Source organism: Marmota flaviventris, chromosome 12, assembly GCF_047511675.1.
Source record: "Marmota flaviventris isolate mMarFla1 chromosome 12, mMarFla1.hap1, whole genome shotgun sequence".
Taxonomy (NCBI): Eukaryota; Metazoa; Chordata; class Mammalia; order Rodentia; family Sciuridae; genus Marmota; species Marmota flaviventris.
The window spans coordinates 70,201,690-70,228,412 of NC_092509.1; the positions used below are offsets into that span (position 1 = coordinate 70,201,690).

Below are 26,723 nucleotides of genomic sequence, written 5' to 3' on the forward strand. Positions count from 1 at the left end.
GAAATGTCCGGTTGTGAATTTCTTACCTTTAAATTATCTAGAATTTATTGGGCTTCTTAGATCAGAAGATTGGCGTCTGTCCACAATTCTGGGAAATGGTCAGTCATAATTCCTTCAGATACTGCCCACTGTCTCATTTTTCCTCTTAGAGCCCAAATTAAATATTTGCTAGTACTTCATTTAATCCTCCATGTTATTTATTGTCTTATTTTCTACCACTTTGTGCAGTGTTCTGGATAATTTCTTCTTATTCACATATACTCTTCAGCTTATCTAAAGTATTTTCAGATCTTTCTCTGATAATTCTGTTGGTTCATTGTCATAGAACCATTTTTCCTTATAAACTTGGTTGTTTTGTTACTTTGAATTACTTATTTTTCTTGGAAAAGTATGTGTGGAAATTCTCTGAAGGCCAGAATGGAAGTACATTTCTCTCAAGAAGATTTGCCTCTGCTTCTGCTAGGTAAACAAGTGAGATTGGTGGTAAATGTTGTGGAGAAAAATAAAGATTGGGAAGAGGATTAGTGAGGGTGGAAGATGGAGGTTGTAATTTTAAATAGGTGGTAAGGGAAGTCCTTACTAAGAAGGTGACATTTGAACAAGCACCCAATTTCAACATTGAGGGCCTCTTAAGGAAGAGCCATACCAGCAGAAATAGCAGGAAAAAAGTAGGAGCATTCATGGGTGTGAGGTCAGTGTGACTGTAAATTAGGAGAAATTAATAGATTCTCATGTAGGTAGTTGGAGAGAGGAGCATTATACATGTGATGGATTGCCATTGGAAGATTTTGAGCAGAGAACATTATCTGACTTAAAATTTTAAAAGAATCTCTGGCTTAGCTATATAGAAACTAAATTGTAGGGGTGTAAAGACAAATGGAGAATATTTAATAATTGTGAATAATACGTAGAAAAAATACTGTGGTTACCTAAATTAGGGTGGTAGTGGGGGCTGTAGTGTGAAGTTATGATATTATAGATAAATTTTAAAGTCAGAACTGATGGATTTACTGACATATGCATAGTATAAGAGAAAGAAAAGTGGCTCTAAGGTTTTTGCCTTCAGTAAATGGAATCACCATGAACTTGAACAGGCAAGACTCTGGGAGTCTCATTTCTTTAAGAAAAAATCAAAAGTTCACTTATGATCATTCATATAAAGTGTAGAGTATAAGATATCAAAGATACGACTCTGGAGTCGAGTTGACAAATATAACTGAAGTAATAAATGTGAGACTATGGATGATATTTAAAGCCATGAGACTGAATGACTCCCCTGGGGAGAGAATACTGCTAGAGGAGATTTAGGGAATGATGATGTGAGAAAGATCCAGCAAAGAAGAACCAGTGATAAGTAAGTCAGTGTACTATTATTTTATAGGGAGAAGACCTTGATCAAGTATACAAGATGCTGTAACTATTTTCTTCCAAGATGAGAACTGATAGTTTCCCTTACATGGAGCATTATAGTTATTGATGGGATTTGTTGTTACCTATTCACACGTGCACACAATATAACAATATAATTTGGCCAATATCACTCCCCAGCACTTCCCTCTTCCCTCCCTACTTCCCACCCCTTAGTACCTTTTCTCTACTGATCTTCTTCTTTTTTTTTTTTTAGTTGTTGATGGATCTTTATTTTTTATTTATATATTTATGTGTGGTTCTGAGGATTAACCCAGTGCCTCACACATGCTAGGCAAGTGCTCTTTTAGTGAGCTACAACCTCGGCCCTGCCTTTGATTTTTATGAGATTCATACCTTTTTCCTTTTTCCTCTCTGACTTTCACATATGAGAAAACAAATGACCCTCAACCTATGAGTTTGACTTATTTTGCTTAACATGATATTCTTGAATTTCATCCATTTTCCTGCAAATGCCATAATTTCATTTTTCTATATGGCTGAATAAAACACCGTTGTATATTTATACCACATTTTCTTTATCCATTCATCCATTGATGGACACCTGGGCTGGTTCCTTAGTTTGTCTATTGTGAATTGTGATGCTATAAATATGGGTATGCTTATATCACTGTAGTAAAATGACTTTAATTCTTCAGGGTAAATACTGGGAAGTAATATAGCTGGATCATGGTGGTTCCATGACTAGTCTTTTGAGGAGCCTCCATACACTGATTTCCATAATGGTTAAACTAATTTACAGCCCCACCAACAGTATAAAAGTTTCCTTTTTCTCCACATCCTCTGCTGTATTTATTATTGTTTGTATTCTTGATGGCTACCATTCTATTCTAGCTCGTGTGAGTTGAAATCTCACTATAATTTTCATTTGCATTTCCCTAATTGCTAATGATGTTGAACATTTTTATTTGTTGGCCATTTGTATTTCTTTTTTTGAGAAGTGTGTGTTTAATTCATTTGCCCGTTTATTATTTGATATTTTGGTGTAGAGGTTTTTGAGCTCTTTATATATTCTAGATAGCTACTCTTCTGACAGAGGATTAATATCTAGCAAAGATTTTTCTTCCATTCTCTGAGTTCTCTCCATATTCCTAATTGTTTTCTTTGCTCTGTGGAAGCTTTTTAATTTGATGCTGTCTCATTTATTAACTCTTGGCATTATTTCCTGAGGTTTAAAGGTCCTGTTGAGAAAGTCCTTTTATGTGCCTAAAAGCTGGAATGTTGATTCTATGTTTTCTTCTAGGAGTTACATTGTTTCTGCTCTAATTCCTTGGTCTTTAATCCATTTTGGGTTGATTTTTGTGCAGGGTGAGAGATAAGGGTCTACTTTTATTCTTCTATATGTGGATAACCAGTTTTCCCAGTACCATTTGTTAAAAAGACTGTCTTTTCTCTAGTATATATTTTTGTCACGGTCAGATGACTATCTGTGGGTTGATCTCTGTGTCTTCTAATTTGATGCTGTCTCATTTATTAACTCTTGTATCATTGGTCTATGTGTCTGTTTTTATGCCAGTACCATCCAATTTTTGTTACTATAACTTTGTAGGATAATTGGAAGACAGGTATTGTGATGCCTCTAACATTGCTTTTCTGGCTTAGCATTGCTTTGTCTATTCTGGGTCTTTTATTCTTCCAAATGAATTTTAGGACTGTTTTTTTCTAGATCTGTGAAAAATGTCATTGTTATTTTGATGGCAATTGTATTGAATCTGTATATTACTTTTGGTAGTATGGCCATTTAACAATATTAATTCTGCCTATTCATGAATATAGAAGGTCTTTCCATCTTTTGAGGTCTTCTTCAATTTCTTCAGTGTCCTATAGTTTTCATCATAGAAGTCTTTTATCATCTTGGTTAGATTCATTCCACAAATAGGACTTTTATCAGTAAAGTTTCCTCTGACCTACTTAGAACTTTGTTTTCAAATTATTTGTATGTTATTATTATTGCCACTTGTTTCTTTTTCTTTGCATGTCTCTCAAGTCTTTGCCAATTTTATTTTCCTCCCCCCCTCTGTCATTTAATTCTGATCCTTTATAGTTTTACCTCTTTTGACTTAAATCCAAGTCTTTTAAAAATGTAACATATCTTATTTATATTTATTTAACAGGTTTTCTTTCATCTTATTTTATGCTGTTTGTAATTCTTTGTTTCCTTTGTTCATTGCTTTTTTCTCCTGTTTTGATCAAGTTTTGTTTTTTTTTCTCCCCAAGTGAATGAACACATTTTAGTATGCTAATTAAACATACTATATTTGTTTTACCTACCTCTATATTCAGTATATAAATATAAGAACCTATGCATCTCTATTAACATTAAGAATGAAAAGTTTGGTAGTTGAAATGTTACAAATTTTAGCAGACTGAAATTCTCCTTTTTCTATTCCCTTAATCTCCTTTACCCCTGTGTCTTATTGAAATACTCTGGAATTTAATTTCCAAATCATTTTTTATACTGCAAGTTTTTTTATAATAATTTTTTTCATTGAATTCCACAACCACATTGATGGTATTTTTAAACATAATTATTTTGTTGATTTCACAGCTATTTCTTCATTTTTTTATGCCACATCTTCCTTTATCTTGAAATTTTTAATTCTAATTTATCTTGTGGCTTTTTATTTGTTTTTGTTTTTTATTGAACATATTTTTTTAAATGTTTATTTCTCCTACAAAGAATTTTTTTCCCATTGTAGCAGAAACACTAGTCTATTGATTTTAATTAAATGGATATAGTCAAATAACATTTTTAAAGGGGGAAAGTATGTTTTAAAAATACTGAAATACTTCAAGAGAGAACCGTTGTAATGATTTAAGCCTTATAAAGTAATAATGTGTTAGTTTTAAATTTGAATTTTACTCATAATTACCAAGAGTAACTGTACTTCTAGGGCTTTTCCATCCTTCCCTACTTCTTTCCTTTCTTCCTTCCTCTCAACTAATCTTAATCATTGCTAATTGATTTTGAGTTTTGGTATTTCAAGATCAAATTGTGTCCATTTCATTGCTGCTTTTTAAAAAAAATTTTTTGAGAATTTTTTAAAATATTTTTCAGTTTTCAGTGGACACAACATCTTTATTTTATTTTTATGTGGTGCTGAGGATCGAACCCAACGCCCGGTGCATGCCAGGCGAGCGCATTACCACTTGAGCCACATCCCCAGCCCTTCATTGCTGCTTTTAATGCTTAGTTTTATAAATTCCATGTGGAATCACATATCTTATTAAACATAAGACTTTCATTCTGAGTGTTTTAAAAGCCTAAAGAAAGAAGAGGCCTAAATGAAGGCCCAAGTATTGTCTTATTATTAATGTAGTCAAAAATAGAATAAGTTCATCAGAACTAAAGTATTTTTAATGTGTTTATAATTTCCTTTGGCTATTTTTGATGCCTTGCTAAAATAAGTAGTTGGTATTAGTCTGTATTATTAGTTTACAATATTCTGATTGCATAGTCTCATCTGAAGGGGATATTGACTTATGCAGCTTCTGTTACAAAGCAAACTTTTTTTTAAGTTTATTGTGGATATTCTGAAAGATATAATTTTATTTTTGGCATTATCTCTCTTGAGAGTTTCTGATTTATACCTTACCCAGTACTAAGAGGAATGACAAGTTAGGAGATCTTTTAATTAGTTCTTTTAATAATCTTTTTCTTTGTAGTTAATACAATGTAAACATAGAAAATTCACTGTCTCTGACAGAATACTTTCAAACATATGTGTGTGTATGTGTATGTATTTTTTTCCCCCCTTTAAACTTTAAAGGTTATAGGCTTTTTTCTGGAACACATCCCTAGCGGCAAGTCTGATTCTAGGGTAGAGAAGAAGCCCCTGTTTAGAGACTGACCTAGAAAACAGCAATTCAGGCCAGGGCTTCTGATTGAGCAGTGAGTAAAGCCAACAGAGACAGAAATTTAGACCAGATAGTTCATGAGGAAGACAGTGGTGGTAAATGAGAAAGGGGACTCTATTTGAAGAGCTAGTCTTTATTTCTGTGGTAAAAGGATCGAACCCAGGGCCTTGTGCATGCGAGGCAACCACCCTACCAACTGAGCTTCATCCCTAGCCTTTCTAATTTTTTCCAAATATGAAAAAAAAAGTTTTTAAAAGTTATTATTGGGGCTGGGGATGTGGCTCAAGCGGTAGCGCGCTTGCCTGGCATGCATGTGGCCCGGGTTCGATCCTCAACACCTCATACAAAACAAAAGATGTTGTGTCTGCCGAAAACTAAAAAATAAATATTAAAATTTCTCTCTCTCTCTCTCTCTCTCTTTAAAAAAAAAAGGTTATTATCATCATCATCTTATATAAATTACCTCATTTACCTTCCTGATAGTCACAAAAAGATAAGTTTCAGTTATATACAGATCATGTCAGACATAATTTTGGTACATAAATACAGGATACAGTCCCTAACTTCTGGGGCTATTTGATTTTAGTCCTAACTCGCAAGCTAATTGACGATACAAGGCAGGACAGTTTAGGCAATAAAAAAATGAACAAATAGAAATGGCCTCAGCATTTGAGTTAATAAATTAAAATATAGCATTAACTAATAATTACTTTTATTTTTTGGAGTTTTATTTATTCACTCTAAGTATATATAATAGTGGGAGTCATTTTTACATATTTGTACTGATGCACACAATATAACAATATAATTTGGTCACTTTCTTTAAAAAGTACTTGTTTTTTTTGTTTCTTTTTGATACTGGGAGTTGAACCCAAGGGCACTTAAGCAAGCCCTTTTTATTTTTTATTTTGAGACAGGGTCTCATGCAGTTGTTTAGGGCCTCGTTGAGTTGCTCAGGCTGGTCTTGAACTTGAAATCCTCCTGCCTCAGCCTCCTGAGCCTCTTGTATTATAGGCCTGTACCAGGATGCCCAGCAAAAAGTGCTTTCTTTTGAACTTCAAAAAACAGCATTTGTAGCTGCTTTATTTTCTCCATACTCTACTATTCCTTTTATACAGTTGCCTTTAGATGTGTTCTTAAGCTAAAACCAAAGACTTTTTCTTCCCTTTATCATCTTGTATTTTTGGTACATGTGACACTGTCAATCTAGCCCTTCTTTTGGCTTCTTTGGCATTTAACTGTCTTCACTCATTCTTTATGGTCTAAGCTGTATCTTCTCTGTGTTTTTCTCACTGTTCCTTCTCTTCGGGAGTTGAATTCTTGGCCTGCATTCTTCCATTTATTCTGTCATTCTAATGACCTCTTATAATGCCAGTATGTGGATCCTCCAACCATATATTTAGTCCTTTTAGTTCAGCTTCTTCATTGCTCTCTAATATAGTAGCTTGTATAGGTTGCAAAGTACAACTTTCAGTGACTATATAAAAACCTTTCAGACAACAAATGCCCCTACTTTAAGTTTAATTCAAAGTTCTTTTTTTTTTTAAGAGAGAGAGAATTTTTTAATATTTATTTTTTAGTTCTCGGTGGACACAACATCTTTATTTTTATGTGGTGCTGAGGATGTAACCCAGCGCCCCTTGCATGCCAGGCGAGCGCGTTACCACTTGAGCCACATCCCCAGCCCAAATTCAAAGTTCTGATGCCGGTGCATTTATGTAGTCAAAATTCCAAAGCTACAAAAAAGTATAGAATGAAATATATTCTCACCTACTGTTCTTCCATCTATACAGCATTTTTACCCATTGGCTATCAAAATCTAATTTCTTGCCTATTTTTTTCACAGATATTTTATATGAAAACCTGCAATTCTTACATTTATCCCATTTTATAGACAAAGAAGTTGAGACTCAAAGATTTCAGTTAATTGGCTCTAATCAAAGAGATGGCAAATGGCAGAGCCAAAATTCTGATGTGAGTCTTCCAACTAAACATCTGTTATATCTTAGTTTCCAAATGCCTGATGAATATTTCTTCTTAGACTTAATATCTTATTTTCTCTATAATTGACTTACTTCATAAATTTTCAGTCTTTATAAAATAGAATCAGCATTATATGGTCACCAGATTTGAAATTTTATAATCACCATTGAATGCTTCTTGTTCATTCTATTTCGTTATCTTTTAAATGTTTCTCACTAGCTGGGAGTGTGGTGCATTGATAGAATGTGTTTTTAGTATGCACAAGGCCCTCTATTTGATCCCCAGCATCACAAGAAAAAAACAAAAGTAAAATATCTCATACTTATCTTCTAATGATCATTCTTACTACCTACTGAACTCTATCTAACTCAGGCCATCTTCACTACCTGCTGGAATTACTGCCATAGTCTATGGATTGTCCTCCTTAGCTTTCAATTCTCTTGTGAACTTACGTTGTTTCCCATTGCCAGAGTACTCTTCCCTAACTCTGTCATCATTCCTCTCCATGGCTTCCTTTAATCGTTTTTCATCAAGCTGAAGTTACTGTGCCTGACATTCAAGAGCCTCCTAATCTGACTTAATTTTCTCTCTCTCAGCTTCCATCCATTTTGAACATATTTCCTCTTGGACACAAATAAACACTCTATATTCTGGCTTAATTGTTTGCATTACCTAGACTGTCTTCCTTTTCCATTTCTACAAATCCCCTGCTTCTTTAAGATCTATTCCTTCCATGATGGTTTTTATTGCTGCTGCCATTTTTGTTGTTAATTAGATTTTTCTTTCAATTGAAAAATATGCATACATGCACATGATAAATTCCTAGAGTTCAAAGTATTACAGTGAGTAATATTAAATATAAGTTTATCTGTATATCCTCCTAATCTTACCCATATGCAAGAATTTGTACATCTTTTTTATCTGTGCAAATGAAAATATACTACATGCATGTTCTGAACCTTTTGCCACTTACTGTATCTTGGAAATTGTCTCATATTAACAGGTAGAGCTATTACTTTTTTTTACTTACATAGTATTGCTTTTATACTACCAGTCCTCCATTGATGGAGGTTATGAGTTGCTTCTAACTTTCAATAATTTTTACTGTTACTGTTAACATTGCTACATTGAATATTTTGTAAAATTAACCTTTGTGTAGGTGTGTAATCCCAGTGACCCAGGAGACAGACAGGAGAATCGCAAATTTGAGGCCAGCCTCAGCAATTCAGCAAGGCTCCTAGGCAACTTAATGAAACCCTGTTTAAAAAAAGACGTGGCAGGGGGCAGACAGAATATGTAGCTCAGTGGTAAAAAGTGTCCCTAGGTTCAATCCCCAGTACTAAAAAAAAGGAAGAAAGTAAAAGAAAAAAAAAATTACCTTTGTGAACATAAATTTTTGAATTGCTGAGTTCAATAATATGTATTTTTAAACTTTTGAGAGTTAATGCCAAATATCCATCAATGCAGTTTACACCATTTTACCCTTTATCAGTAATGTGTGAAAGTACCTACTTCCCCATACTCTTCAGTGTTATGCATTAACCTTGATCCATCTGAAAAGCAATACTTCCTTTAAATTTTTGAAAATATGAATTAGGTTAAACATCTTACTTTTAAAGCCTATATATAAGTTATTTCTGTGAATTGCTGATTTTTATTGGATTTTGCCTATTAATAAGAACTTTTTGTGTGTGGTTATTGACCTTTTATTGATCTTATGTGATATAATTTTTTGCCGATTTTGTCAGTTATCTTTTTACTTTTTGTTTTTCCATGTTAATGCCTAGCATTTTTTACAGTTCTGTTTTTTTTTTCTTTTATTAACCCTAAACAGATTTAGTTTTATTTTACTCAAGTGACTGACCAATTGTCCTTCAAATTCAGTGATCCTTCTGATTTGAAATGCCATTATTATATATTAAATTCTAATGTATATTTGACTCTGTTGCTTTCCAGATTTTTATCTGGATATTTTCTGATTTTAATTTTTCCATGTGCTCTTTGGAATCAAATCTCCTCCAAAATTTTGTTGGTGTTTTAATTAATCTTACTAAACTTATTGGTTAATTTAACCATTTCCAAAATTTTATTTTTTATTTTCCCCTAGACTTTAAGTTTTGTTCATTTTCTGAAACTCTGCCTTTGTGGGAGCATGGAATTAGCCTCATTTTACAAGAAAATTGTTCCACTGTATTGCATATAGTCATGTTATGCAGAGTCCTATCACACAGGCTAGGCAAGAGTCACCATGCTATGAGCATATATCCATAGTTCACTGCAATGAAAGAAAAACTGACATTTAGTTTTTAGTTAATACTTCAGACAATTACAGTTAGGAATAGAGTAAATGACTAGAAATGAAGGATAGCTGTACTTACTTAAAAATTAGATAGAGTGGTCACATACTCGATGTTTTTAAATACACATACATAACATATATCTTAGGTAAATAAAATGGTTTATAATAGTTTTGCATTTATAGAAAAGTGAAGAAAATAGTACACATACACTACACCCAGTTTCCCCTATTGTTGACATTTTTATAGTAATATGGTACACTTGTTATAAAAGAACCAATACTGGGCTGGAGATATAGCTCAGTTGGTAGAGTGTTTGCCTTGCATGCATAAGGCCATGGGTTTAATCCCCAGTACCCCCCCACACACACACACACACACACAAAAGAACCAATACTAATACATTGTTTTTATTATTATTATTATTATTTAAAGTATATCTTTTATTCAAGTTCCTTTAGTTTTTACCTAGAGTCTTTTTTGTGTTCCACGATGCTACATTATATTTAGTTTTCATGTCTCCTTAGGCTTCTCTAAGGATTTTGGCTGTTTGACCTAAGTTTTTTAATCATGGATAAAATTCCTTTTGTATGATTTTTCTAAAAGCTAGAAAATTTAAATGGAGTTGACAGTTTAGAGGTATATTGATGTTTCAAATTCTGTGTTCATTTCTCTTCACATTTCAGGCACTCTGTGAATGTGCTCTCCAGACTCCTTATGACAGCTTAAAGCTGGGGATGTTGTCTGTCCTTTCCACACTATCAGGGACTATTGCCATCAAACAGTACTTTAGTTTAGCTCCAGGTAAGGAAGAGATAATGTGGCTAAGTCTTTTATCTGTGTTTATGTCTCAAGTTGTTTCCTCTGTGAAGTTTTAAATCTGGGAAGGTTTTAGTCTCATACTCCTTTGTATGCTAGTGATTTATTTGAAAATGATTTCTTAACTAATATTTATGAAAATAAAATCTTGCCTCCTTCATCTTAACTCACAGATACTACTTCTCTGATTTGTCCTTTTTGAATTATATGCGAGTGAAACAATGTTTTTGAGGATGCTTAAAATAGGTGATTTGCTTTTATGTCTCTGACTCAAAATGCCCTTTAATTTAAGTACATTTCAAAGGCCAACGGGTGGTGAATTTTAAAAACAAATGTCATATGCTTCCTTGTAGGTGTAAATTATATCTCTGGAAGATGATTAAAATTTTATTACAGTTCAATAATGCTTTTCTAGTTGCTTATTCACAATTATTAACTCTAAAACGCTTTTATTAATACTCAGTGAGGAACCTGTTTACCTAACAGACTTAAGGCTACAGTTCTTTGTTGTTCTAATGAAAATGTTGTGAAATCTCTTTTGCTTCCTTTTCTAGTCAGTTAATTTGAACTGAAATAATTAAAGAACTGTAATGTACATTTATTTGTCCTTTTTATGGCTGCATATGATGATTTTATTGAGTAAAGGAAATTTCCTGCCATATTAGTCTTACTAGGAAGCCAAAAAGACCTGATATTCTATTGCCACGCCTCCCTTAACAGCTAATATGCACATTTGTGGCCTGAATTTAATTAATCATTCCCATGCCACAGACTAAATTTGGAGCAGTAGTAAGAAGTAGGGAAGATATGTTGCTGTGTCTCCAGAATGAGATCAGTAGTACCAAAAAGAAAGAAAGAAAAAGGAAGGAGGAAAAGAAAAGAAATTATATACACAATATCATTTATAGATTCATTCATGTAATAGCAAAATATTGTGCATTGGTGGAGCATCATAAAAATGTCTGTCAATAAGGTATTCATTAAAGAAATTACAATATATTATTGCAATAGAAATCCATGCAATTTATTAAAAAGAAATATGGCGTGAAACAGTCTTGATAATACTTAAAGAAAATTATAGTAAGGTGTAGAATAGTGGATAAAAAAGGGAAAAGAAAGGAATAAATATGCTTGCAAATAATAACCTAAGAAATTGGTAGCATTAGGTGGATGAGGGAGACTTTTTTCTCACTAATCTTTTCTACTATTTGTTGTGCCTTTAGAACTGTGTTTTTAATCTTAGAAAATTATTTCTAAATAACTCAAAATTATTACAATAATCTTATTCTTTAAAATGTTAACAGTAAGTTCTTGCTGATTTGTGGGATTTGGGAAGATTTTGTTTTCTTCCTTGAATTTTCCTACCTTTTTCAAGTTTTCTATGGGGATTATTAATAAGGAGAAAAAGAAAAAAGCAATTTATAAAACATGTTTGCAAATTTATAGAGGAATCTGCATTGTCTTTATCACATGAGCAAGAAAATACAATTCTCATAATTTAAAAAAAGAATATATACTTTCATCTTTCTAATATTTTGCTTATCTTAAAAGCACTGAGAGTTTTACCCAAGCTAATATTTTTGTGTTAAACTAGAAATCAATAAGATGACCATATAACAACACTGTCTAGGGTAATCTTGGTTTATACCTATTGTAATTAATTATTATTAAAAGTGTTCCTGTCAATCTCAAAAAACACGGTTACCTTTGGTATGAAAAACAAGGTTGAAGTTGACAAGAGTCATGGAGAAATAAGCAGAGGAAATTAAGACAAGAATGACAAATTCTTCTAATAAGATAAACAAGCTTAAATCTCCTTATTCCTCTTGAAGCTCATCCAGTTATAACTGGGATCTTCTCTCCTGTAAATTAAAATAGTCACAACTCAGCCCTCCATAGCAGAATTTGAAATGTGAATTTAAAAAGTTGCTGCAATTTGTAGCATAGAACTTAAGATACAAAGCACAAAAATAGCGCATTTGTAACAAATAGACCTTGATGGCAGGCTACTTAATATCTTTGACTTCTTCTATAAAAATAGGGTATTGAATCACGTGATCCCAGAATTTCCCAGCTCTGTATTCAGTAATTCCTATATTTGCTCTCTTCAAGGAGTGGTTTTATCTGACAAGAATCCTACAGTGACATCCATCTTAATCCAATTCCTTTAGAATTCCCAGGATACTATCTATAGTTGTTTTGGATTTTACACTTTTTCTGTCAATTTTTATTAATATTTTTATGGGAAAGTCATATTGATTTTAGATCATAGTCATTACAAAACTGCTAGCATATACCTGACGTGCCTTGATGGGTAAAGAGAAATGGTGGCAATAGGGGTCAAGGTAAAAAAATTTTGTCAAATTTATTGTTAGGGATTTTCTCATTAAACTTAAACTGAACCGCTTTTGAACTATATGAATGAATTATAATCTGTCTTGCTTTTTTCAACTTGTTCAGGAAATGTGGGTTCTTCCCCTAGATCTTCTGATTTAGTCAAATTAGCCCAAGAGTGCTGTTACCATAACAACAGGGGCATTGCAGCTCATGGAGTAAGAGTCCTAACAAATATAACTGTTTCTTGTCAAGAAAAGGGTAAGTTTGGTCAAGACTGATACTATGTATAATTTTGGATTAGGGCTTGGGCAGAATTCTGTGTTTGGTTTTTTAATACCTTATTATTTTTACCCTATGTGCTTTGATCAATAGTTGCTTCCTTCTAAAGTGTTCTTAGAGCAAGCTTCCCAAGGCTACTTAGTCCTTGTGAAAAATAATAAAAATTTGAGGACTTTGATACTGAGATTGTGAAAGTGAAAGGTTTTAGGAAGGCCAGGCACAGTGGCACATGCCTGTAATCCCAGCAGTTGAGGAGGTTAAGGCAGGAGGAACACAAATTTGAGGCCAGCCTCAGCAACTTAGCAAGGCCCTAAAAAACTTAGTGAGACCCTGTCTCAAAAAATAAAAAGGACTAGGGATGTAGGTCAGTGGTAAGGCACCCTTGGTTGGTTGGTTGGTTGGTTTTAGGAGCATTATCTCTTTCCTCCCACTGTTTACCTTTGCATGTGTAGTGTTGTGGATAAGGATTGCTGAGAATTCTACCTCAGTGGTATAAGACAGTATCTTCATTTATACAGAAACCTAGAAAGGTTATTTAATTAATCAAGGTGTTTAACAAGTAATTTCACTAGAAGCAAAGTAAATTAACAGAACAGTGTGAACTAAATTTTCTTTTTCTTTTTTTTTTTTTGGTACCTGGATTAAACCCAGAGAGAGCCACATCCCCAGCCCTTTTTAAATATTTTATTTAGTGACAGGTCTTTCTGAGTTGCATAGGGCCTCGCTGAGTTGCTGAGGCTGTCTTTGAATTTATAATCCTCCTGCCTCAGCCTCCTAGGCCACTGGAATTAAAGGAGTGCACCACTGTGCCTGATTGTGAACTAAATTTTCACAAAACTCATCTCTAGACAAACGTAGTATTAAACTGATTGATATAATCAATGAGGACATGCAAAGAAAATTACGCACTTTTTTGTATATTCCTAACTTTTTTTTTTTTTTTGTAGTTGTAGATGGACAGAATGCCTTTACTTTATTTATTTTTATATGGTGCTGAGGATCAAACCCAGTGCCTCACGCATGCTAAGTAAGCGCTCTACCACTGAGCGCCAGCCTATGTTTCTAACTTTTGACCATGTTCAAGAACAGAAAATGCATCTTGAACACCCTGTTTCAGTGCTTATTTTGATTTTTATTAAGGAGTACAAGCTCAGGAGCCCTTCTTATCCCCCTAGCCTTCAAAACGGCTTATTTCTAGTACCTGTAATTTTTAAAATATTTTTTTAGTTGTAGAGACACAATACCTTCATTTTGTTTATTTATTTATTTATTTTTTTAATGTGATGGTGCCAGGGATCGAACCCCATGCCTCATGCATGCTGGGCAAGTTGCTCTGCCACTGAACCACAACCCCAACCCCATAGTACCTGTATTTTTCTAGCACCACCACCTTCCCTGGTCTTTCACACTATTTGCCAAGATCCTACACTAACTCAAGAAACATTTCTTAGCCAGGCACCATGGCTCATACCTGTAATCCCAGTGACTCAGGAGACTGAAACAGAAGGATGACAAGTTTGAGGCCAGCTCAGCAAATTAGTGAGAACTTCAGCAATTTAGACCTTGTCCTAAAATAAAAATAATAATAATAAAAAGAATTGGGGCTTGGTACAGTGGCACATGCCTGTATCTCAGCAGCTTGGGAGGCTGAGGTAGGAGGATTGCGAGTTCAAAGCCAGCCTCAGCAATAGCAAGGTGCTAAGCAATTCAGTGAAACCGTGTCTCTAAATAAAATATAAAATAGGGCTGGAGATGTGGCTCAGTGGTTGAGTGTCTCTGAGTTCAATCCCTGGTACCAAAAAAAAAAAAAAAGGACTAGGGATGTAACTCAGTGGTAAAGTGCCCCCGGATTCAATCCCCAGTACCAAACACAAAAACAAAAATATTTCATAAAATTTTATGTTGGTTCTGATTTGAATAACTTAAACCAATCTTATTTATGGCATAATAAAAATATCTTCTTCTATGTAATATATAAGACTGCAGTATGTTCTCAGATATCACATATAATGTAATGTAAATACAATTAAAATTCATTTGTGATAATCTAGACCCTCCAGGGATATTGTAGCTGTATGGTAATGAAAAGATGCAGAGGTACTGCTAATATGTGAAGCACCTAAGGGGACGGTGTGGTGCCTTAAGGTCAGACTGGAAACATTAATAAGTTTGTGTAGAGTCACCATTACTTCATAAAAATGGTTAATTTGTCAGAAACTGATAACTATTATATCTGAGGTGGAAGTGGACAATCTACATAATTTATGTCTGATTAGGAAGATTAACATATACTGCATAGTTTTTCTATTCTTAGTATTTTCCTTAGCTAAGCTGGCAGTGATATTTCAATTTTGCTTTATTTGTAACTTTATGGGTTTAGCTCTTTGATTTAGTGGTATATTTTTATAATCTTCAATGAAGTGGTAGAAAAAAAGAAGTCTGAAGATAGCCTTTACATTTCAAAAATAATGCTGCATATGCTTTTTCAAGGCGGATTAGCTTTACACATTTAAGCATTTTCTGTATCTTAGTCATGTGTGTGTGTGTGTGTGTGTGTGTGAGAGAGAGAGAGAGAGAGAGAGAGAGAGAGAGAGAGAGAGAGATTGTCTACTTAATCACCCTAAAACTTAGTGCTTTTTTTTCTAGATCTTGTGGCATTGGAGCAAGATGCTGTCTTTGGCCTGGAATCACTTCTGGTGCTTTGTAGTCAAGATGATAGTCCAGGTGCTCAGGCCACTTTAAAGGTGAAAATATCATTTAATATAATGCCTGTTTTCATTGCCTAAACTAGGGAGTGGCAGTCTTTCAGGAAAGGGTCAAATTATTTTAAGTTTCGTAAGGCCATACACTCTCTCTCTCATAGGTACTCAGTTTTGCCACTATAGGGCAAAATCTGCCATGGAAAAAATGTTTAAGGTGAGGAGAGGATATCTGTTCCAGTAAAATTTTATTTACATAAAATAGGCAGAAGACTAAGTTTGGCCAACAAACAAGTTTGTCAGCTCCTGGTTTAAACAAGCATTTGCCCTAGATCTTCACTTTGAAAACAGGCTTTTGATAGCCTTGGCCCATTTTGTTATCAGCTGTCAATATTAAGTTGTAATAGACACAAAAGATGGTCCTAGACACTATAAAGTTAAATAGGCAGAACTCAGACTCTTAGAAATTTTAATCTGAGGTAACACTGATGAGGCCACAGTTTTAGTTAGATTTTTTGCTGCTATAGCCAGTACACCTTAAAAGAACAATGTAGAGGAGGAGAAGTTTATTCTGGCTTATGGTTTCAGAGGTCCAGTCCATAATGGTTGGTCAGCTCCATAGCTCTGGGACCAAGGTGCTGTAGAACATTATGGCAGAAGGGCATAACAGAGGAAAGCTACTCATAACATGACAGCCAGGAAGCATATAGATAGTACTGTACTCACCAAGAACAAAATATAAACCCCAAAGACACACCCCTAGTGACCCGTTATCTCCAGCCACACCCTTCCTGCCTGTAGTTACCACCCAGTTACTCCATATCAGTGGGTTAATTCTCTAATTAGGTTACACCTCTCAGAGTCTAAACATTTCAGCTTTTGAGGGACACTTCATAGCTAAACCATAATAAACACACAAAAAATGATGAAATGACTATAGCCAAGCACGTTAATTAGTATTCATTATTTTTTTTTTTTTAATATAGAAGCCCTAGTTTATAAGCAAAGGGAATAACCATTAAGAATTTTCACTTTTGGTCAGTGTGGTAGTGCACACCTGTAATCCCAGTGACCAGAAAGGCTGAGAGGCAGGAGGGGATTGCAAGTTCAAGGGCAGCCTAGGCAACTTAGTGAGACCATGTCTCAAAATAAAAAGGGATAAGGATGTAGCTCAATGGTAAAGCATCCAGTACTGCCAAAAAAAAAAAAAAGAAAAGAAAAGAATTTTCACTTTAAGTAAAAAAGTTATTTTAGGTATGTTTTAGATTTTCAAAAGTGAAATGAAATACTGTTATTGGAGTGAAACATGAAATATAATCTGTGATGATGCAAAATTAGTAATTGAAAAAACATAGGTAATACAAGTAAAAGCTGTTAGATGTATATTGAAGAATATAAGAACTTTAGATGTACATTGAAGAATATGAGAACTTTAGAACTTACATTGAAGAATATAAGAACTTTAACTAAGTTACGGTTTGAAAGAGACATTGACTCATTTGGCATGTTAAGAAAAGGTGTGATGTGATCATAGGGATGAATACTAAAAATGATAATACCATTAATAATAGTTGATGTAGAGATGGAGGAAGGAAATAGACAACATGTGTGTTTGACAATACATTCTGAGAGGATTTTTTCCTTAGAATCACAGTACATTTAAAACAAATTTTAAAGCAAAAAACAAATCCCTTTGAAGATTGTAGGTTTCCATAAAACATTGGACTTGACACAGTGGCATAGATAATTAAGAAAGGTCTCTGTGTTAGAGGAGTTTCCCATCTGGAGTAGGATATTGACATTCATAAAAGGCACTATAGTACCAAGCCAAATACACCAAAATCTCTGGTGTATAAACAAAGGAACAATTCTAATGAGAGGACAAAGTTGGGAGTGAGATTATTTTAATGTAGAGTATTAGAGAAGGCTTCAATGAGTTGATGTTATATGAGTTGACCCTTGAAAGACAGATTAGAATTTTAGTAATTAAGGAAATTATTCGAGCCCAATGGACCACTGTTACAAAAGACTTGAAAGCAGCAGTTCACCTGTTACATAGGAAGAATGGTGAGTAACCCATTGTGACTAGATGACATAATAGGAAATTGGAAAAGTAATTGTACACTTAACTTTTTTTCACTGTAACCAAAATACCCAACAAGAACAACTTAGAGCAGGAAAAGTCTGTTTTGGCTCATGGTTACAGAGGTTCAGTCCATGGTTGGCCAGTTCTTTTACTCCAAGCACTGAGGTAAGGCAGAACATGATGACAGATGGGCATGGCAGAGGATAGCTGCTTGTTTCGTGGTAGCCAGGAAGCAGAGAGAGAGAGAAAGAGCACAAGGCTCCAGGGACAAAATGTAAACCCCAAATGCATGTATCTAATGGGTTATTTCCTCTAGCCACAAGCTACCTGCTTATAGTTACTAATCCAGCAAATGAATGAATCCACTGATTAGTTTACAGTTTTCATAATCTAATCTTTTCCACTCTGAATATTCCTTCATTGCCTCACACATGAGCTTTTTGGGGCGTGGGTGCCTCATATCCAAATCATAACAAGCTAGATCATGGATAAAATCAAATATCATGCTTAAAAACTTGGAATTGATTTTATAGATAGATAGTGAGGAGGTATTAGAATTTTATAATTGTTATTACTTGTTAGAGTGTCTATTATGTTGAAGGTCTTTGTATATATTTCTTTTCATGAAATTTGTCTCCTTCTTATTAGAAAATTAAGATTCAGAGAGATAAGTAACTTGCTTAAAACTACCTAGCTAGTAAGGGCAAGATGAACTTCAGCCTTTTGTCACATATGTTCCAAGCACCACACCAGTTGTGGATATTTATTAGAAACTTGACAAAAAATCATTTGGCTATGAAAAAGTGAAAGGATTTCCATGGCTGGGATATTAGTGATATCATTAACTAGGCCTGAGAGAGAGAAACTCTAAAGCCCTCCCCTGTCTCCCATCAGTGGGATGAGAGTCACTGAGGGCATCTTTCTAAGATTGTAACCCCAACATACACACACACATGCACATTAACTCATTAAATTTGGGATAGGGATCTATAGTTTTATAATCTTCCTGGGAAATGCAGGCATAGGTAGTTTACAAACCTCACTTTTGATTCAGCTCTTGAAAAGTAGTAGCAGTACAATTATGGTGATGGTTGGCATATGTTTACCTTCTCAGCATTATTCCTTATGATCTTATGATCTGCATCTTGTCTTTTTTTTTTTAATGATCTTAGATTGAAGTGAACAGTTGATAGATTGATATACAGTCCTGACTTGTTACTTTAAATATGGTATACTTCACAATCCCAATGTGAGATTTAGTGTGTCACACATTTCTTATGAAGAAAAAGTTATGGGGCTGGGGATGTGGCTCAAGCAGTAGCGTGCTTGCCTGGCATGTGTGCGGCCCGGGTTCGATCCTCAGCACCACATACAAACAAAGATGTTGTGTCCGCCAAAACTAAAAAATAAATATTAAAAATTCTCTCTCTCTCTTTAAAAAAAAAAAAAAAAGAAGAAAAAGTTATGCCTGTAAAAAACATTCCCCTTGATTTTTATCAATAATTTATACAAATTTCTTTTCTTTATAGTTTTACTTAACTACATTCAAAGAGTAACTAGTCCACTTTCTTTTTGGTGTGCAGATTGCTCTAAATTGTATGGTGAAATTGGCCAAGGGCAGGCCCCATCTTAGCCAGTCAGTGGTTGAGACCTTGCTAACTCAGTTGCACAGTGCTCAGGATGCTGCCCGGATCCTGATGTGCCATTGCCTGGCAGCTATTGCCATGCAGCTGCCAGTGTTGGGCGATGGAATGCTTGGTGACCTCATGGAGCTCTACAAGGTGATCGGACGATCAGCCACAGACAAGCAACAGGAACTTCTGGTAAACAGCCTTTTTTAAAACCTTCTGGAATGACAAGATCTAGTCTAGGGGGGAATTAGTTTAAGAAGTCAACTCTACTGATTGACTTTCCTTACGAAACAAATAGGTTAAAGTAATATCAAAGACTGAGAGTGTGCTGAAGTCAGTATAAAATGGGTACGATGAATTTTTTTTAATTTTTTTTTGTAGCTGTACACAATAACTTTTATTTATTTTTATGTGGTGTTGAGGATTGAACCCAGGGCCTTGCACATAGGAGGCGAGCACTCTACCGCTGAGCCATAACCCCAGCCCTGACGATGAATTTTTTTGTACTGCAAATTGAACATCCCTAATCCAGAAATCCATAACCTGAATTCTTCTGAAATCTAAAACTTTGTAAGCAGAAACTGTTTAAAACTGCTTTAAAAGTTTCAGATTTCAGAGTATTTCCAATTAAGGATGCTCAAACAGTAAAATCTATGCAAACATTCCAAAAAATGAAATACTTTTAGTCATAAGCATTTCAAATGAGGGATACGCAAGGTGTGTTTTCACTTTTGACATGGAAGCCATGTTTACTTCAGATCTAAAATTACTTTCTTCCTAAACTCTGTCAGGTCAGCTTATTTTAGCCAAAGCCTTCAATCTTATGTTTTTCTTTTATCACAAAGGATGAAATGAAAATGAATTTCTTACACAAATAAATAATAAACTAAACTATTTTGCACCTCAGAAAATATGTTAGAAATCTAATAATGACAATAAATTTACCCAAATTCCATTTTCCATTACAGGACCTGTACAGCTGTTTAGGATTCAATTTAGGCTTCTATAGACTTGGGATTAGGAAACTTGGGTGCTTGGAAAAGCAACAGAAGCTGTAAAGGCTTATAAAATAATTTTTCGTTGAAAGTTCTCCGAGGCTTAGAGTAGGCTACATTCCGAAGAGTCATAAATTAAATGAGAGCTCTAAGAGGACCACTCCATGTTGTTTCTCTTCACCTGAAGCTAGAACTTGGAAAAAAGCAATGACTTATTCATTCCTGTTTTATGAGTGATCCTCAAGGGACATTGAGTAAAAGACTGACCCCCATCTCATCATTGGCTATCAGAAAATGTTGCCCTGATGACTAAATGGAAGTGGTCATGGAAATGACACCATGCAGTTATCACAATGTGTTTAACAATATCTTCATTTCTATCAACAATAGATAGTTGGTCACATTTATTTTCTATTGAAGTAGCATTTTAAACTCAAGTTTTTTAATCCCTTTTTTATAAGTACTACTTGAAGGCAGGTTTTTGTTGTTGTTATTGTTGTTGTTTATTTGTTCTGGTGGGTACCGGGGATTGAACTTAGGGACACTCAACCACTGAGCCACATCCCCAGCCCTATTTTGTATTTTATTTAGAGATGGGGTCTCACTGAGTTGCTTAGCACCTCACTTTTGCTGAGGCTGGCTTTGAACTCACATCCTCATGTCTCAGCCTCCTAAATCACTGGGATTACAGGCGTGTGGCACTGTGCCTGGCAGAAGGCAGTTTTTAATTATGAAAAAAAAATCTAAGGAATAATACAATAAAAGCTCTTGCATTCATCAGCTGGTTTAAGACAGAGTAAGACTCAGGAATCTATAGAAAGTATCACCAGTACAGCTGAAGCACCCTAATAGCATCTCCCTTCTCTCAGAGGTAACCACCATCCTGAATTTGGTATTTATCATTCCTTTGCATGATAAATGTATGTCCCTAAGTAATATGTAGTATTACTTTGTGTATTTTAACTATGTAAATGTTATACTACTGAAATCCTTTGCAGTTTTCTAATTTTGCTAATCATCTATATTGATAAGTATAACTATGAAATTCACTGATGTATGAGATCTCATTTTGTGATTGTATTTATCCTTATGAATGGACATTGTTTCTAATTATTTACTTTCAGAAATAATGTTCTTAATGGAATCAGTTGTTCAGTGGCTTTAGAAAGAAATTCTAAAAATAAATGTCAGTGAAAAACAAATTTATTCTTTTTAAATGAACCCTAGTTCATTTTTTCCCTCTTGGGTAGGTTATCTGTGATACTGGACAAAATTACATGAATTTCTTACTTCTTGCTCAATGTTAGGTGAGTTTGGCTACTGTGATTTTTGTAGCCAGCCAGAAAGCATTATCTGCTGAAGTAAAGGCAGTAATTAAGCAGCAGCTTGAAAGTGTCTCCAATGGATGGACTGTGTACCGAATTGCCAGACAGGCTTCCCGAATGGTATGTATTCTTCCGAGTAACCAGGGTTGAGGGAAATATCAAGTCATATATTGTATATCTTGTGATTATTAGTCATCAAAACTGAAAATAAAGGTTGAAGTAATTTTTACTCATAGGTTCTAAGAATGATGAAGAAAAGGACCGAAGTTTTAACCTTTCTCATAACAGAATGCTGTATTTGTTGTTGGTGTTTATCAGTGTTATGAGGAAATTAAAATCGGAACTCTGGCTATAGATTGTTCATACTACTTTCATGATGTCTACTGTTTCTGCCTCCTTTATCAATATATTATCTTTCTTCCCTTTCTCTTCCCAACCTTATCATTCTTTAAAAGAAGCAGGAAAGTTATGATATAGTGTACTTTTCTTAGTGATATGAAAAGCCCAACAATTTTTATTAACTTTCTTTGAGAAGAAATATAAAGGTTAAGTAGTACAGAAGTCTTTGGATCTAGGTCCAGAGACTTTGAGAAGCATTTGTCTGGGTGATTGAAGTATACATTCTCAGGTTTTAAACTGTTTTTCAAATGGGAGAGGAACACTATTGGCAGGATAATGTTCTTTGTTATAACAAACCACCCAAGCATCAAAGCATTGCAGGACATTGAGCATCCCTGACCCCCAGGCATTGAATGGTATTCACATTCCCCCCTACAACTGCCCCTCCCCCCAGGGTTCCTTTTACTTCACAAAATAATAGCTCATTCAGAATGACATATATATAGTAAGTACATATACTTTCTATATTTCTATTTCAGACTAAAGATCTCGTCTTGGATTATAGTTAATTGCATTTGTTTTCTCTTTGAAACTGGAACTGTTTTAGTAAAGAACTTAAGGCATATGTTACATAAAAGCAGCTCAGCATATTTTCTCTGAGGAAATATTCAGACTGAATCTCAAAAAAATTACATAATATGAGGAATGCTTATTCAAGCTTATCTAGAGTTTGGGTTTGTCTTTGACTTGCTGAATCAACTTCAAATGCAAGAACTTCATCATGTGCCCCTTCTATTACTTTCTTTCTTTTTCAGGGTAATCATGACATGGCCAGAGAGCTTTATCAGAGTTTGCTGACTCAGGTTGCCTCAGAACACTTCTACTTCTGGCTGAATAGTTTGAAGGAGTTCTCACATGCAGAACAGTGTCTTACTGGGTTGCAAGAGGAGAATTACAGTTCAGCACTTTCTTGCATTGCTGAGTCTTTAAAATTCTACCACAAAGGGATTGCCTCCTTAACAGTAAGTCTTTTTAATTTCCCTTGGTGATAATGATTTGTGTGTGAATTCTCTCTATTTGGGGTTATTCTATTTTAACTACTTGAGAGATCACTGCTGGTATGTATATCTGGCAATATCAAATTTACAAGTAGGTCATGAAAATAAACCTTAGCCCTGTCCCCTTTTTAAAATTCATAGATTGATGAAAGTGTATGTTCTGTTTTTATAAAATGTGAGGTACCACATGTAAAAGGATTGCTGAATTCAGGATAAATAGCATGGAGACAGAATCCCTCCTCTCTGGACTCCATTAATAAGATCTCAGCCTGACGCATACCACCGTCAAACGTAAACTCCTAACCTCATCTCATACCTTGCAGTTAACTTGCTTAGTAAATAGACTTTTTTGCTTTCTTTTGTGACGCTAGGAATTGAACCCAGAGCCTGTGCATGCTAGGCAAGCTCTCTTTCACTGAGCTGCATCCTCAGTGAGTTTCTTGCTTTATAGATAAAGAAGAAATTATCAAGGATTAGTGTGCCCCTTTTTACCTCTGTGTGATATCCAAATTAACAATTGGTCACCTGTAATTTTTATTTTCTCTGCCAAGAAAGTGTAAGGGTTGCAGAGAAGGAAAACCTTTAATATTTCTTGTTTTCTTTAAATTATATTCCTAAGTAAAACCTATTTCTATTCCATAAAATGAGCATTTTCTGCATCAATGAAGGGCTTTTTCCACTTAAAAGTAAAGAGTTTATATAATCAACATTAATCATTTTTGAAGTATTGTTATACAACTTTAAATATTGCATGTTGTAAGTGAGACAGGACCTTAAAACTTTGGTTCCTATTTACACACATTTATAACATATATAAAATATTTTTTAATGGTGGGACATCCCAGAAGAAATACCTCAAAGGAGATCAAAGAATAAATAGACAGTAAAGAGACTATGTTCAGACTACTGTGGGGCACATATTTCTTTGAAGTATCCTTTATGTTTTTACACTAGAACTGATTGACACCTATTTAACAAGAATGTAGAGGCTCCCCTCCTTTCTCTCTCTCTCTCTCTCTTTTTTTTAAGTGGATGCTGGGGATTGAACCCAGGGCCTCACTCATGCTTAGCTCACACCTTACCTTAAGCCTCCTCTCCATTTAAAGGGTGGTGTCATCTATCATGATTCTGGGAATAGATTGTTGTTGGCTATATCAGGCTAATAAATGCTTCAGAATATTTGAGGTTATAATATTGGTTCAGATCAATAAAATTATTTCATTTTCTAGTTTATGTGGGGCAGAAAATTGTTAATTATTCATTATATTAAATGATAAAAACTGAAAGAGGCTTACAGAAGAGTGTTATAGATAGAATTAATTTTATAGAAAGTTCTGCTGAATGTTTAATACTCTTTTAAATGATTTGTGAAGTATGTATATTTAATGAGGGTTGGCAATAATTAAGTACTGAATTCTGACATAGGAAGAAAGCACTTGATTCACAGACAGGATACCCTTAAGTCTCAGTTCTGCCATAAACACACTGCAACCTGAAGTTATTGGGCCTCAGATTTTCCCTTTTTAAAGTGTAGTTCTTTTATTCAGTAGATTATAAGAATTTGCTATATACCAAACACAGTGCTTTGAAGATTTAAAAAAGAAACAGGAGTCTGGCACTCATGCCTATAATTCCACCTTCTCTGGAGGCTGAGGCAGGAAGATCATTTGAGGCCAGCCTGGGCAACATGATGAGACCCTCCCATGGTGGGTTGATCAGGTGTTAAAGAAATTATTTTCCACTTCAGAATTGTCTAGAGGAGAAGGCAGTAGGATCCCTAGAGTCCTTGGAAAATTCCCACATTTCTGGTTATACTATACTCTCAGGGTTTTTTGAAAATTGTTCTTTTATCTGTTCACTTGACAAGTGAGAAGTTTTTTGAATAGTTTTCTGAGTTCATATGAACATGGACTTCATTTGCTTCCTGATATAAACTATCACAATCTGAGATTGTACAAGGTATTCCTTAAGAGGAGGCTTAAGGTAAGGTGTGATTTATCTGAAGCAGCTTTTCACCTGCTTCAGATAAATCACAGGTCAAAATTCTGTGCTTATGAGAACCCCATAGCAACATTGGGTGTTTAATTTCCCAACATAATGATAAATAATAGAGTTGTCTGGCTTCTTAGAAATAAAATTATAGTTGGTGGAGTATGGCTGTGACCCTGGCTTCTCCGGAGGCTGATGCAGGAAGATCGCAGTTCGAGACCAACCTAGGCTAACTTGGTAAGACGTTGTTTTATAATAAAACACAAAAAGGACTGGGTATGTAGCTCAGCAGTAAAGTGCCCTGAGTTCAATCCATCAAAAAGGAAAGGAAGGGGAAAGGAAAATTATAAAAAGTCTTTGGGGGATGGGGGTCTGGCTCAGTAGTAGAGCACTTGCCTTGCATGCACACAGCCCTAGGTTTGATCTCCAGCACTGCAAAATAAATAAATGAATAAAAATACAATAAAATAAATAAATAAATATTAATAAATAATAAATAAAAAAATACAATACAATAAAATAAAATAGTCAAATACATAGAAACAGAAAGTAGAATGGTGGTTACTGTTGGGTTGGGAGGGGGGAAAGGGAGATTATGAGTATAGAATTTTCAGTTCCTCATGATGAAGAAGTTCCGTAGATATTTTATGACAATATGAATATACTCGGTATATACCTAAAGATGGTTAAGATGGTGAATTTTACTGGGCGTGGTGATGCACACCTGCAATTCTAGCAGATCAGGCAGGTGGATCTCGAGTTCAAAGCCAGCCTCAGCAACTTAGGCCCTAAGCAACTCAGCAAGACCCTATCTCTAAATAAAATACAAAAAGGGCTGGAGATGTGGCTCAGTGGTTAAGTGCCCATGGGCTCAATCCCCCATACCAAACAAAAAAAACAGGTGAATTTTATATTAATGTGATTGTTACATGTATTTTTTTTTTATGAACTTATCAGGTTATTTTCTTTTTACCCTCATTATTTTCTTTAGCTAGCTTCATTTAGAAAATACGCCATATTCTATAAATCAGAAATTCAGTGAAATAGCATTATATGCACATTTAAGATAATTTAACTCCGTATGTTTAAACGAAAGTGGGGAAAAAGACACAAAGAAGAAAAATAACAAATAATAGGACAGGAAAAGAGGGATTTAGCTAATGGGTACAGTTCTGCCAGCCATTCTTCTCAGCCCAGAGTGAGTATGAGAAGACGATCATTGTTTCTTTGCCTGGCTGTGTTGAACTGAATGAAATAATTCCTTCCTGGGGAAGGTTTGGGATAGTTCTGACTATAACAGTGTTTGTTTTATCTGCTGTTTAAGTTTTAGCCCTAGTGTAAAGGAAAGTAAATGATACTTCTTTTATTTCCTTTCAGCCTTACTCATAGTTCTGGAGTCTAAATTTTAAAGTCTTTGACCTCTGACAAATCTATATTTTCTGTGTTCTTTTTGAACATGTGTTCTATATCTAACATTGCTTTCCTTCAGTATAACATGATCCAAGATGGAACATCACTTTCAAGGTTATCATCAATCAAATGTTTCTTGTTAGAAATAAATCCAGAGTAGCAGACAAATCTTTCTCGCTGTGACTGTACC

At 34.6% G+C, this 26,723-nt stretch overlaps 1 protein-coding gene across 1 annotated transcript in view; it reads left to right on the top strand.

The window, feature by feature from the left end:
• Positions 1–26,723, top strand: part of Ints7 (integrator complex subunit 7) — a 71,286-nt gene that overhangs the window by 27,403 nt on the left and 17,160 nt on the right. Inside the window, exons 8-13 of the mRNA XM_027934761.2 lie at positions 10,253–10,370; positions 12,846–12,980; positions 15,648–15,745; positions 19,370–19,609; positions 21,720–21,857; positions 22,892–23,098. Of these exons, the coding sequence (XP_027790562.1) occupies positions 10,253–10,370; positions 12,846–12,980; positions 15,648–15,745; positions 19,370–19,609; positions 21,720–21,857; positions 22,892–23,098 (936 nt within the window). The remainder of the gene's footprint in view (positions 1–10,252; positions 10,371–12,845; positions 12,981–15,647; positions 15,746–19,369; positions 19,610–21,719; positions 21,858–22,891; positions 23,099–26,723) is intronic.